This window comes from Thamnophis sirtalis, unplaced genomic scaffold (assembly GCF_051295495.1).
Source record: "Thamnophis sirtalis isolate CommonGarterSnake01/CBP01778 unplaced genomic scaffold, rThaSir2_p1.2 scaffold_1, whole genome shotgun sequence".
In the NCBI taxonomy this organism is placed as follows: domain Eukaryota; kingdom Metazoa; phylum Chordata; class Lepidosauria; order Squamata; family Natricidae; genus Thamnophis; species Thamnophis sirtalis.
This window is the reverse complement of record NW_028261381.1, coordinates 112,346,849-112,362,296: the sequence shown is the minus strand read 5'-3', so window position 1 is coordinate 112,362,296 and position 15,448 is coordinate 112,346,849. Positions and strand designations below refer to the sequence as shown.

Sequence of the window (15,448 nt, the reverse complement as noted above, 5' to 3'; positions counted from 1 at the left end):
TATTCATAGATCTTCAAACATGCTACATATCAGAAGCTCACAAAAGCTTAAGCCTTTTGATAAACTTTGTTAATCAGAAAAAGTACCATCAGAGTTTGTTTTGTTGCCACTACAGATTTACACTGGTTTTTTTTTCCTACAAACATATTACACAGTAGCTTACCTGCTGTTCCATCACAATAATTGGTAAGCATCTCATGTTCAGCCATTATATAAGTCTTGGTAGGATTTGGGAAAGGCTTTTCAATAAGGATGTTTTGTTCCTAAAGACTTTTGTACTTCTGCAAATCTTGGAGAGCCTCTCCAAACCCAGAGGTGAGTTGCTGCTGGTTCGGCCGAACCGGTAGTAGAATTCAGGCCTGGGTCGCAGAACTGGCAATGACGCAGGCCTGCCACGCCCCTGAACTCGCTACCGCTTGGCCGCTGCCATTTTGGATTTAAGTGACTGCACATGCGCAGTTCACTGTAAATTGTTCTGTGCATGCAGACAGAACAATTTACATTGAACAGCGCACAGGCTTTGTGCACAGGTTGTAAACCAGCAGTAACGCCGGCAACAACCTACCCCTGTCCAAACCTAATAACATTTTATCACTGTTCATGAATGCTTCCATCTTCATTAGGTAAGTTTTCACACTAGAAAAATTGGTCTGAGAGAGAGAGTGAGCGAAACCTGCCTGAATGATGATATTTATGGCAAAAAGAAACATACATAATTTTACCTTTATACGGCTGTCGATCCTGTAGGTGAAAGCTTGATTCCACTCAGGATGTTTTGAATTGGGAACAGTTTCTGTCTTAACTACTTCACTTGAAGAAGTTGGTAGTAAAAGAGATACGTAGCAATCAGATTCTGTAACTATAGAAGAAGAAGAGAAAATTGTGACTGGCAATCAACACCAAAACAATTAGAACATGAATTGTATTATGTGTATAAGAGTCAGTCATAAACTGCAGAAGGCATGAGTGGAAGAAAAAAATGTTTTCTATAAATGTAGATGAAGTGAGGACAGGAAGCCTGTAGGAAAATTCATTAAATGTTTATTGATATGATTGCAATAGATCTAGTTTCCATATTAGAATCATTACAACAGAAGGCAACGGTGGGACTAAGTTCTGGTTTCTTCAAGCATAATATCAAAACCAGCCCATCAGGCCTGACCACTATAGTGCAGCCCTTGCACTAACTTAGCGGGAAATACCACACCAGGAAAGGTAATTACTCTGGCTCAGCAAATTGCAATCTCCTTGCTTGCCGTGGCAGCTAAATTAAAACAAAGGAGTGACACACTTTTCAAATGAATGAAGTCAGGATGAAGTAGTTCAAAACAGTCAAGCCCCTCTGTTGTTGTTGTTAGTTGCGAAGTCATGTTCAACCCATCGCGACCCCATGGACAATGTTCCTCCAGGCCTTCCTGTCCTCTACCATCTTCTGGTAGAGGCTCATGCCTACTGCTTCGGTGACTCCATCCAGCCACCTCATTCTCTGTCAGCCCGTTCTTTTGCCCTCAATCATTCCCAGCATTAGGCTCTTCTCCAGTGAGTCCTTCCTTCTCATTGGTGGCAAAAGTATTTGAGTTTCACCTTCAGGATCTGGCCTTCTAAAGAGCAGTCAGGATTGATCTCCTCTAGGACTGACTGGTTTGATCGACTTGCAGTCAAAGGGACTCACAGGAGACTTCTCCAGCACCACAGTTCAAAGACCTCAATTCTTTGGCACTCAGCCTTTCTTATGGTCCAACTTTCACAGCCATACATTGCAACTGGGAAAACCAAAGCCTTAATATAGACACTTTTTTAGGTAGAGTGATGTCTCTGCTTTTTAGTATGCTGTCTAAATTTGCCATAGCTTTCTTCCCCAGGAACAAGGGAGAACAGGTTTGTAGCCCCTCTGTACACTGCCACAAAATTTCCCTTTGCAAGCCCATCACCATAAATCATTAGAATTAAGTATGTAATTCCAATACTAGTAGCTATATTTTGTTTAGCAGTGACAGAGTAACCAGCCTTTTTACCCTGTAAAACGTTTTCCTCTCTCCACCACTCACCTCACAGTTAATCTTAGCAAATACAGTAGTCAAAGCCCAACCAAAACTTCTAACAATGATGCAAGGGCAACAATTACATCTTATTTCAGCATCATTTGTCATATTTGAGAAGAGTGGGTAACTGGGGATGTGCAGTACATCTTTCCAAACTGCTTGAAGCTAAACGTTTGCATTGTCCTGCATGAGTAACAAATTGCAATCCTGCATATGAAATGGGATTATTTCAAGCACTTTGAAGTGTCTCAAGCTTGAGAGAGACCATGATTCCAGATCTGATCTCCCATTTCAAAGCACTGTTTTGATCTTTAAAATATGACATTTTGCAGACTTTTGAGCTTGATACAGTTTAAAATGAAACTTTTACACACTCTTTAGGGTAATTTAGGGAGCTCATAGCAGTATAGATGGCACCCAAATTTCTGCCTTCCAATTCCTCCCTGTCCTAATATCTGCCACTTGAAGTAGTTAGGTAGCTTTCTCATTCTGCCAAGAGCTGTTATGCTGATGTATAACATAGGGAACCATCCTTTCACTTGGACAAGAAGGACCTTGGAAGGGAAAAGTTGAAATCCTAGTTCAAGGCATCATTACATAGACAAATCCATAATGACAACTCAAACACCAAATGATCTTAAGGCAGGACATAAAGCGAGATTTGGACATAACATGAAACAGGGTCAGACTATAAGACCTCCTGGGGACCCCATCTATCCTTTCTATTTTGTTATAGATGTACTGAGTCTTGAACCAGAAACTTGAACTCTGGAAATACACATGTCAGACTACAACATCTGTTCTTAGGAGGCCAAGTCAGTTAGAGGTCTCGCCTACGAGTCAGGCATATAGCTTAACCACAAAAGCCAGTATGTATTCAGTGCTTCCTGCTTGCCTACTGCAGCCTAGACATGAAAGGGAAATACGGTAGAATTCGCTTCTTTGCTTAGAATTAAGGAATTTAGCCAATAAGAATGCTTTAAAATATTTCCGTGTTTTTGATGCTTTGAATACAATGTAAAAATGTGTGTTTGAATTAGAACGCTGTTCAGATGTTAGAAATCGTTATCTCTATCTAAACCATTTGGCCAAATAAAGCTATTTCTTGGTCTCGCAGTCCGAGTCTCCTGATTTTCTGCAACAATCTAGCTCTCCAGAGCAGAATATACAACCTCATTCCTATTGTTTGATTTGCTTCATTTCCTTTTTGATTGTGTGGTTCCCTTCTATATATTCACACATTTTTTATGTAAAAATCATCTTAGGAATTGTTGTTGAGCCTTGGTGGTGCAGTGGTTAGAGTGCAGTACTGCAGGCTACTTCTGTTGACTGCCAGCTGCCTGCAATTTGGTAGTTCAAATCCCACCAGGCTCAAGGTTGACTCAGACTTCCATCCTTCCAAGGTGGGTAAAATGAGGTCCCACATTGTTGGGGACAATATGTTGACTTTGCAAACTACTTAGAGAGGGCTGTAAAGCACTGTGAAGCGGTATATAAGTCTAAGTGCTATTCCTAGGTGCTATTGAAGGACTTTATAGATATTATTACGGTAATCCCATAATAGCTATAATAGATCATGATTAATATCTCAGTGCCCAGCAATGCATTAAATTATATAAATAGTTCAATATAACCATTTACAATATTTGAGGAAAGCAGTGGATTTCAGAATATATATTCTTACTATTTGGGATCTTCCAGAAGGGCCATTCTAAGGGAAGTCATAATGTCAGAGAAATTTGTCCTTCTCCTAGAATTTTGATTTTGTGGATTGGTCTCTTTTCTCATAAAAAAGTAAATACATATGTGCCATGTTTTTGTCCCTTACCTATTATTCTTCTATTTCCAATACATCAGTAGCCTTTTCTCATGAAACTATTAACCTAATGACTTATTCTTTCAGTCAATTCATTCACTTTCACCTGTGATCAACACAAACTGAAAGATGTTTGATTTGTCTGGCTATATTTTAGTTCTCTTGCCCTCACTTTTTCCCCCCACCCAGGGGTGGGTTCCTGCCAGTTCTAACCTCTTCTATAGAAGAGGTTCCACAAATCTACAGTGCCGTTTAGAACCGGTTCCAGCTCCCTCCCCCTGCCCATCCACACATCATCAAGATGAAGAGCGAGAGGAGGAATTCTGGGAGTTGAAGTCCACAAGTCTTAAAGCTGTCAAGTTTGAACACCCCTGGGGTTTTTTTTCCCTAAAGGGTTAGGAGTGCAAGGGTTTTATAACTTGACAACTTTAAGACTCGCGTGTTTCAAATGCCAGAGTTTCTGAGCCAACATTGTGGTTGCTAAGCAAGAGCGTTGTTAAGTGAGTTTCACCACATATTATAAGTTGGCCATGCCCACCCAGTCACATGATTGCCAAGCCACTCCCACTAGGTCACATGACTGGCAAGCCACTCCCACAAAGCAAGCCACACCTACAGAAGATGTTCTAAAACAATTTGAAACCCACCACTGCCCCCCACCCCCCACCTCCCACCCCCACACACTTTTGTTTTTGAATGTTTATTCCTTGGAGGAGAACCTCAGCTTATTAGTATAGCTGGAACCAGCATCATAATGGACAGGGTCTGGAGAGTTATCATGCATTCTTCCCCCTTTTCACCTTCCAGGGGGCATATAGGAGAATGGAAACAAAATGGCCACCAATAGAGAATTTCTAGAGATCCTCATATCTGAATAACACAGACATTTCTCATCTCTACTTTCCTGAGGCATGCAATATAAACAGGGCCATGGGTTTCCTCATTGGAAGAGCAGTGGTGGTGCAGAGGTTAGAGTGCAGTATTGCAGACTACTTCTGCTGACTGTCGGCTGTCTGCAATTTGGGCAGTTCAAATCTCACCAAGCTCAAAGTTGACTCAGCCTGCCGTTCTTCCAAGGTGTGCAAAATGAGGACCGAAATTGTTGAGGCAATATGCTGACTCTGTGAACTGCTTAGAGAGGGCTATAAAGCACTGTAAAGTGGTATATAAGTCTAAGTGCTATTGCTAAGTGTGGTAAGTATATTGTCTTAAGCCTTTTAAGAGTCTGACATGTCTAGGGGTGATTTGATCCAATATTTGAGAAGCTATCAGAAAGAGAGGGGAACCTATTCTCCAAAGCACCTAAGGGTAAAACAAGAAGTAACAGATGGAAACTGATCAAAGAGAGATCCAAGCTAGAACTAAGGAGAAAGTTAGAAAATTTAATCAGTGGAATGACTTGCCTCCAGAAGTTGTGGGTGCTCCAACACTGGAGGTTTTTAAGAAGAGATTGGACAGCCATTTGTCCAGAATAGTATAGGCTCTTCTGCTTGGGCAGAAGGTTGGACTATATGACCTCCAAGGTCCCTTCCAACTCTCTTATTCTGTATTCTGCTGACTCTTCTGTCAGTTCAGTTTCTTCAAGTCCAGAACAGTAACCAGACATTGGAAGAGAAAATACTCCTTTCATTCAACTTCCATTTTTAGTTTGTTAAAATAAGTAGCCAGTTAGTTTAGCTTGTGCCACATACTGTAACTAACTCTCTGTTATTATACCGTTATTTTATTTGGCATTATATTTCATTTTGAAATGAGATTGTTATAGATCAGGAACGTAAGTTTATTCATTTATTTATATGGCCATCCATTTTGCAACAGTGACTTCTCAGCAGGAAAGTATGAAGGTAAAAGTTTTCCCTGTCCATTTATATACCATAAAACCTCAAAATACAAAATAAACAACAATTCAGTACAAGGCAACTTTCCAGATACAAGTAAGGATTGACTGTCCCAGAAATGCCTTTCCATCTGTTCGACAGAATTTCCAACCCAACTGTTCTGTCTCCAGCGCAAGTCTTTGAAGCAGAAATGGATCTATTCATATGCCCCCAGTGCTTGCATTTTCCCAATCAACTTAGCAAATTCAGTATAGATATAATTTCTGAGTGCAATTATCCTTTGCCTTGATTCCTTTCCCCCACTATATTCTGCCTGACCTATGCTGTTTTTATGTAGCTCCTCCCCATACATGCATTAAATTGCATGCTGATTTGAAAGAATTTATTTTTAAAAGGCTCTACTAGTTCCATAACTAAGAAGATGACAAAGAGGGCTTGTAGGTAGTATGAGAGAAGCAATAAAGTGAACATCTTAGAGAAAGCAAGATCAGGGTTTCTGGTCATTTAATGTGAGTGATTCCTAGGCTAAATGTTTATAACACAAGGTGATAGTTTGAGAGAGAGAGAGAAAAAAAGAGCTCAATTCTCTTAACATCTTGAATCTTCAATAAATTACCTGTCAATGAACACAGCCTTCAACGGAAAAAAAGAGTTGCTCGTTGCAACTATACACATGTTGAACTTTATCCCCAACGTGGCTGTTGTGTTTCCCTCCCAAAGATTTGGCTACTATTCCATCACTCAGGCTGGGGGGTCAAATTTTATACCCCTCAGAGAGGGTTCGCAACTTGGGAGTCCTCCTGGATCCACAGCTGTCATTTGACCACCACTTAACGGCTGTGACCAGGGGGGCATTCGCCCAGGTTCGCCTGGTGCGCCAGTTGCGACCCTACCTGAATCGGGAGGCTCTCACAACAGTCACTCGGGCCCTTGTGACCTCTAGGCTGGAATACTGCAATGTGCTCTACATGGGGCTGCCCTTGAGGAGCATCCGGCGACTTCAGCTAGTGCAGAATGCAGCCGCGCGAGTGATTGCGGGTGCACCCCGATTCACCCGCATAACACCTATCCTCCGCGAGCTGCGCTGGCTACCTGTTGATCTCCGGATGCGCTTCAAGGTGCTATTAATCACCCATAAAGCCCTACATGGCAGTGGATCTGGATACTTGAGAGACCGCCTTCTGCCAATTACATCCCTGCGACCGATAAGATCCCATAGATTAGGCCTCCTCCGTATTCCATCGGCCAGCCAGTGTCGGCTGGCAACTACAAGGAGGAGGGCCTTCTCAGCAGTAGCCCCGACCCTTTGGAACGAGCTCCCCGTGGAGATTCGTACCCTCTCCACCGTCCAAGCCTTCCGCATAGCCTTGAAGAACTGGCTCGCCCGTCAGGCCTGGGGATAGGATAGTTTAGGTTTAGGTTTAGGTTTATTGGGATTTATATGCCGCCCTTTTCCCTGAGGGGACTCAGGGCGGCTTACAACCACAGGGGAGGGGAAGTGCAAGGTCAAAACAAACACTTTGTGAACAAAAGAAAAATAATAAAACACAGCTTTCATTCAGCAATCAAACACTCGGGCGGGTAATTGGAAGCCTATCCCCAGGCCTGCTGGGAGAGCCAGATCTTGAGGGCTGCGCGGAAGGTCTGGGTCGTGGTGAGGGTGCGGATCTCCATGGGGAGCTCGTTCCATAGGGTCGGGGCAGCAACAGAAAAGGCTCTCCTCCGTGTGGTCGCCAGTCGACATTGACTGGCAGATGGAATTCGGAGGAGGCCCAGTCTGTGCGATCTGATTGGTCGATTTAGGGAGGTAATCGGCAGAAGGCGGTCTCTCAAGTACCTAGATCCACTACCATGGAGTGCTTTAAAGATGGTCATCATTATCCTGAAGCGCACCCGGAGACCAACAGGCAGCCAGTGCAGCTCGCGGAGGACAGGTGTAACGTGGGCGAACCGAGGTGCGCCCACTATCACTCGCGCGGCTGCATTTTGGACTAGCTGTAGTCGCCGGATGCACTTCAGGGGCAACCCCATGTAGAGCCCATTGCAGTTGCCCCTGCAGATAGTTACCCCTCCCGAATGATGAATGTATGTTGCTTGCTATTTTATTACATGTTTTGTCCTAATGTTTGTATTCCCCCTTCCTAGTTTTTGTGTGAGCCGCCCTGAGTCCCCTCAGGGAAAAGGGCGGCCTACAAATTCTAATAAAATTCTCTAAAAAAAAACAAAAAAAAACGTGCTTTTTCCAGAGGCAACTGGACTTTCTTGTTTTTCTTTGAAGACATTTTGCCTCTCAATCCATTTGCACTACTCAGGTGACCCTGAGGACACAGATAAACCTCCACGTGGCCTCACGACTGTCTAAAAGAATGAAAATGACCAACTGTCTGCAAGGAATATAAATCCTTGCATTCCCCACCATCCAGTCAGAACTGAAGAAGCTTCATGGATGAGAAGTAAATTTGTCTTCAAAGAAAAACCAGAATGCCCAGTTCTCTCTTGAAAAAGCACCTTTGGGACAACCATGACCTGGATGATTGAGAATCTCCATAGAAATTGTTGACATTATGTGGCAGCTAAAAGGAAATTATACTATGAATTGTATCTTCTGTTTTCCTCCATAATGTTTAGGTACCCTTGTCAATGTAATTTATTTGTACATAGAATGGTCCGTCTACTGTTATGGGGTAACAACAGAGATACTTACGTATGTCTGCCTTCTGTATATTTCTGGCTCTCAGTATTCTAACTGTGAGGAGTCTGAATGGAGTTTCTTCTCTCTGTTAATAAGACAACAACAACACATAAACACGTTTGATCATTCATTGATCATTATTTTGTAACTTGTGTCCCGCAGCCTCCATGAAGATGCCCACACATCATCAAGTTATATTTGTTTGAGAAATGCAGTAATGGGATTTCTATCCAATAACACTCCCCCCCCCCCAAAAAAAACCCCAGAGAAAACCACTAGCAAAACTGCAAATTGAATGTTCAGTCAAAAGATGCAGACATGGAGTTTTACTGGAGGGAGGGAGACATAGGAGAGGAGGAGAGAAGCCTCTTAGAACTAAGGAGAAATTTCCTGACAGTTAGAACAAATAATCGATGGAACAAGAAATTGTGAATGTTCCAATACTGGACGTTTTTAAGAAGATGTTGGATATCCATTTGTCTGAAGTGGTGTAGGCCTAAGCAGTGAGTTGGACTAGAAGACCTTCAAGGTCCCTTCCAACTCTGTTATTCTATTCTATATAAATTTGAATATCATTAGATAATCTTGGTAGTGGTACATAACAGAAATCATCAGAGAGTAGTCCTCAAATGCAAAAGAAAGTGTGCATGTGACCACACATAGAATTATTAAATTCACGTAGTATTCACATTGGCGTGCCAGTCTAACTCCATGTCTGGGTCCTGGGGTTGAACTTTCAAATTGCAGTAATGATCAACTCACAGCTCCATCAGCTGCAAACAGTATATACAAAAGGATGTCATTTCTCCTGCTTCACTAGTGTTCTGTTCATATATATAGAATCCCTCTTGCTCCTAAAATCATTAACTTCTCGTTCTTGAATATTATTGATCTACAAGTGCAAAAATAACACAAAGCTAATTCCCAAATAACAAATGCTAATCCCTACAGATGCAAAACAGCCACAGTTCTATTCTGACTTCCCTGGGATTCAAGTATGCAAAGCAATCTGTACAGAATAAATTGCTTCAGGTGTTTGCCTTCCTGCGGGCTAGAGGTTAATTGGGTGAACTTGCTATGCAGTACCAAGTTTGGCCAAGTGCCCTGGTCTTGTGAAATCAGCGTGGTAGTGATTACAGCAAAACACATTCTGAATATTAGGAAACTAGTGTGGGACCAGGATATGATGAGACATCACACCAAATGATTCCATTCTGACCTCACAAGGTGAAATTAGCATTCCTCAAGCAACTCGTAGGGAAAGCCAACTATATGAAAATTACTATGTGAATCAGCTTCCATGTCAAGTTGTATCACATTGCTTATGTATGTATACCTATAGCATGAAATGTGCCAGGAGGAAGAGACACTAGTGGTGACTGTTTGAACAATCGTAGTCAAGTATATGCCTCCCACACTGAGATGGAAGGAAACAAAATATGGAGACAGTAAAGATCAAACATAACAAAATCTGGCTATTTGAGAGACCACCTTCTGCCAATTATCTCCCTCTGTCCCATCAGATCGCATAGAGTAGGCCTCCTCCGAATTCCATCCGCCAGTCAGTGGCGACTGGCAACTACGCGGAGGAGAGCCTTCTCAGTTGCAGCTCCGACGCTATGGAACAATCTCCCCGTGGAGATCCGCACCCTCACCACCGTCCAGACCTTCCGCACAGCTCTCAAGATCTGGCTATCCCGTCAGGCCTGGGGATAAGACTTTACTCTCGCCCCTCCCGAATGTTGAATGAATGTTGTGTTTTTACCGCTAATTATTTTTATTCACATTTTCTTTTCGTGTTTTGTCCTGCACTCCCCTCCCTTACTATTGTAAGCCGCCCTGAGTCCCCTCAGGGAAAAGGGCGGCCTATAAATGTTTAATAAAACAAAAACAAAACAAAAACAAAACAAAACAAAATGGTTTTTGGACTCAATGCCACTGAATCTGGAAGTAAACCATTAGTCAGTAATTCAGTGATCACTGCCTTAATGTAATGTAATTGTTCAAATATTACATTTTAAGAGAAAAAAATAGTAATTAAAATATCTGGCTTCCCATTATAACTACACACAAAATGACCTGGCACATGCATTACTCTAAGCCTTGATTTGCTTAATAATATTTTGCTGATTAAACTACAAGTAAATAAATACTTCCATCATGTTAATCAAAAGCCATGGTTTATAATCCATAATGGGTGGTAGCGCTAAAACCATATAATATGTGATAATAGTTGGTAATACTAAAACAAATTTGAATAAACTATAGCTTAGTGTGTGTGTGTATCCAGAGAAAATATATTACTAAAAATTCACAGAAACTGCTCAGAAAAAATATCAAAGCTATTTATAATTTCCCAAATCAAATCAAGAAATCACAATACAGTTTAGACTGACATATATGTAATTCATTTTGTTTAAAACACTAGAGCACACCACTTCATGTTTTAACAGCATATTATCCACCCTCTGTTATGGTTATTTTACATCAAGTGCAAAATTTATCAAAAATCCAGTTTGAAAGACCAAAACTATTTCCTGTTTAGAGTGTCTTCATTGCATCATCCAGCCTTATAAGTAATATAAAGTCTGTCCTCACTATTATAATTTTGCTACAATAATGACCCTAAAAGATGCTAAATATTGCCAATGGGGTAAATGATATTCCAAAGAAATGGGTGGTGGTGGTGATGGTAGAAGATTTAAAATGAAAATAAGAATGATGACTTTTTGGCTATCACATATATTTCAGATACAAGTTACTGGCTATGATGTAATCAAAGTCAAGTCCAAGATTAAGAAATGCAAACATTTGTTTAATTTACTTCAGTAATATTTAATGCTAAAGGAGGAGGATTATCTCACTTCTGATTTAAGAAAACACATTATCACCAGAGGTGGTATTCTACTGGTTTGCCCCATTTCGGGTGAACCAGTAGCAGTGGCGGTGGGAGGCTCCGCCCGCCCACCCACCCAGACGTCATCACAAGTGCTCTGCGCATGCACAGAAGGTTCTGCGCATACACAGAAGGTTCTACACATGAGTAGAAGCACCACACACAAATTCCAAACCAGTAGCAAATGTAAGAGAAAACTATTACTGATTATCACCTCTTCAAAATTAAATTATAAATTTTACCTATTATAAAATTTAGAAATTAAAACAATTATCAAATTATTATAGCCAAAACAATCTCATCCTCTGGAAAACAACAGGCTGAAAAGGGGCATTCATTAGCATTAATTCAACTTTAAACTCTGATAATTAAAAGAATAAAAAGAAAAACAGCATGCCTTATACTACAGATTGGAACTTAAAAACGAATGGAATTAATTATATAACCAGATAGCAGATATGAAGCAAATTGAAGAGGCTCAATCAGCACATTTACATTTCACCAGTCTTTCTAATCTGGTGTTCCCTGAATATTTCTATCTGCGATTGCCATCCCATCAAGCTAGAATGGCTATTACAAGCAAATGAAAAGAAAGATAAAAGAGTGTAATCAGTGTCATTACATCCTCTCTCAGGGATGTGATAAAAAAAAAGTCAAGATGGTAGCCACAAATAGGCTCCACTGGTTATTATGTGTGTCACATGTGCTAATTTTGATCCTTTTTTTTTAACCACACCTTGTATATGCCTCTATTTTCTCTTCTTGCTGAATGCAAATCATGCCTTGACTCATTAAGTAACAAACAAAGGTGCCAAGTCATATAGAATGGCAGCCTGGAAAAGGATTTAAAGGGGAAGCTTCCTTATCATCTAATTAACCTAGAAATTTATGAAAAACATGATCAGGTTCATTAAACTGAAAAAAGTATTGTTCCAAAATAATCTTTTGAAGTGAAAGATACAGAAATGGTTGGCTCTGTTGGATGGTGCCAAGAAAGTAAATGTTCTCAAGAAGCTAAGTTTATTAGCATGCAATGTATGATCCAGAATCTGCCTGGAAGCAGAAGACAAAGTGCTATTGCTCTGTTTATTCCCATGAGATTTCCACAGAAAATAAATGTATTTATAACATCTTACAACAGCACCAAGGATGACAATGGATGGGAGAGGCTATAAATCAGTATCAATTATATGTGTGGAAATGACTTTTGTGACAGAACAACATTCAACAAATATAATTCTTCCTAGCATGTCATAGGGATATTCAAATATAAAAGTCGGTGGTGCAATCCTGTGTGCATCTAATGTTTAATCCAAACAGACATGATCATTGTCAGCTACATTTAGGATCACCTTAGGTATTTAAGCCTGGGAATTACAGTCTTGGACTATAAGACATAACCTCTATGAAGTTCCAACTTAGCTGCTTTGCAGAAACCTCTAGGAGAGGAGATGATGGTTCCAGCAAAAGTAAACGGGAGAACTGTTACAATTGTCCCAAAGGTGCTTTTTCAAGAGGCAACTGGATTTTCGGGGGGGGGGGGTTGAAGACATTTTGCTTCTCATCCAAGAAGCTTTTTCAGCTCTGATTGGATGGTGGGGAATGGAAGGAGCCGTGGTGGCACGGTGGTTAGAGTGCAGTACCGCAGGCTACTTCTGCTGATCACCGACTGCCAGCAGTTTGGCAGATCGAATCTCACCAGGCTCAAGGTTGACTCAGCCTTCCATCCTTCCGAGGTCAGTGAAATGAGGACCCATTGGGGGCAACATGCTGACTCTTTAAACCACTTAGAGAAGGTTGCAAATCACTATGAAGCGAAATATAAGTCTAAGTGTTGCTGCTAATTATACGTCCTTTGAAGATGTTATAAATGTCTTCAAAGAAAAACCAGAAAGTCCAGTTGCCTCTTGAAAAAGCACCTTTGAGACAATCATGACCTGGATGACTGAGAATCTCCATAGACATATTACAACGGTTATTTAATTCAATATATGATCATGTAGCAGTTGCTCTCAACTGACACCTACAAAAACTGCAAAGTGGGCAAAGCAAAATAACTGATTAGATCCAATGCATATTGCAAGGATATTAAATGCTCATTTTCAAGGGAAACAAGCAGAAAAGACAGAAATCAAGTACCTAGGACTCTAACAGAAACACAGAATAAAGCAGTGCACTCAAATGTGCTTGCTGTTTCTTCACTCTATCTGGATGACTATTTAACCACAATGTGTCAATCTGTTGTAGTTTAACATTGCAGGTGCACACAGAGTTAGTGCTAATTGGAATTTGGAAGTATGGACACTTGGCAGATATGACAAATATGTCAGATTCTTACAAATAGTAGACACTGATATTTACTGTTTACATAAAACAAAAGGACACTATCCACCGAAGCTAAAGATCCGTGGAAGGAGGATGAAGAATTAGATAACACATGTTCACATTAGTGGGTCAACATAGCATACTAAGAAAACTTGCCTATTTTATTCTTATTCTTTAATGGTTTTATTACTTTATTGCTATTTTGGTCCAGGGGCATGTGTTATTGATATAAAACAATTTAAATGTTTTTGTATCTGTAATACAATAAGCAAATATATTTTCAAGGTGGATCTCAAGATTTCAAGCACAATTTGGGCATCATCCGTACAGTTCTATGCCACATTCTGTACCTGTACAATAGACCTAGCACCCAAAAATGGAGAGGCAAAGAAGTGGGATAGGTGCATAAATATAATGAAATGTACATTGTACATCTTCTTAAAAGATGCAAATGCTCACTCGTCCATGAAATAAGCTGAGAATAAGAGAATGAAAAAAAAGTATATAAAGAGAGGGAAGGCAATCACCTATAAATAAAGGAAAAATGAAATAAAAAGAAGAAAGGACCTTGTACTGTAGTGGTCTTCAACCTTTCCAGCTCAGTGGACTGGTGGAGGCAGCAGCGGTACCAGACACAGGGTGGAAAGGGGATGGATACACATATGTCCTCGCCCACCATTTCCGTGGACCAGTTTTGAAAGGGCTGTGGCCCAGCACCGGGCCATGGATTAAGAATTAGGGACCCCTGTTGTAAGGCATATGCTATTGATTTAAACAGTAATAATTTATAAATCAGCCTACTTTGGGCTAGTGACTCATGATTTGAAAGGATTAAGGGATCTATTCACATTGATTGTATTCTCCTGAACTGCTAACCAAAAAAATGGGACTGAAAATTTCAACTTGAGGATCTGCTTTAGAGGATCTGTAGACTTCAAACGTTTGGTAGAAATTTCAAAATGATCTTACAATTGTTATGGTTTTCCTATAGCTGCTGTTATTGCTGCTGTCCCTGAATTTCATGGTTCTGCATCACTCTGAAATTTCTGCCTATCTCTACTTCCCGATCTGAAGAAAACAGAGAGAATTTTCTTCACAACTCCTAGCCTTGAGCTTTAATAGATGCTTTCAAAGAACATGTCAATTGTTCAGTTGTTCAGGTTACATCCACACAACCAATTATCCACTATACAAACACAAAAATCCATGCCTGACCATTTTTCAAAGTAATTCACTTTTTCCCCAAAATGTTTTTGTCTAAAATTAAATGAGAATAACTACAAAATATGTGAAGATATTCAACTCATACATTTTGTACATACCTTTTCCGGTTCTTCTCGATGGTTGACTATGTTCTAAAGAAAAACAAAATACATGTATTTAAAACACTAATTTCAAATACTCATTTAATACTTTTCAAGTATTTACTTGCATATGAATACCACAATTCATATTGTTTATGGGGGCTCCATCACTGGAGGCTTTTAAGAAGATATTGGACAGATGTTTGTCCAGAAGGCTAAAGGTCCTCCTGCTTCATTAGGGGGCTGGACTAGATGACCTCTAAGGTCACTTCCAACTCTGTTATTCTGTTTGTAAGGATTTCTATATTCTAACTTTCCAATGGGACAGAAGCATAAATATATTACACGACGTCTCTAAAACAGTAGAGACAAAAGCAACAGTAGAAACAAAAACAGAAGATTTTCTTACCTCAAATGAACTGGAATTTGCTCCCATGGTAGTATCAGTTGCATATAATTCACTCTAGGAGCTGAGAATGAGAAACAGCGATAGAATCCACAACTGACAGTCTCCTGAATGAAGAAGACAAGAAGA

The 15,448-nt window shown here is 40.4% G+C and overlaps 1 protein-coding gene across 1 annotated transcript in view; it reads right to left on the bottom strand.

Annotated features, from left to right (window-relative positions):
- LOC106537463 (cytosolic phospholipase A2 epsilon-like) overlaps positions 1–15,349 on the bottom strand; it is a 58,620-nt gene extending 43,271 nt beyond the window's left edge. Inside the window, exons 1-4 of the mRNA XM_087723853.1 lie at positions 15,323–15,349; positions 14,932–14,964; positions 8,401–8,473; positions 723–859 (exon numbers count right to left, since the gene is read on the bottom strand). Of these exons, the coding sequence (XP_087579979.1) occupies positions 723–859; positions 8,401–8,473; positions 14,932–14,964; positions 15,323–15,349 (270 nt within the window). The remainder of the gene's footprint in view (positions 1–722; positions 860–8,400; positions 8,474–14,931; positions 14,965–15,322) is intronic.
- Between the last annotated feature and the right edge of the window lie 99 nt (positions 15,350–15,448).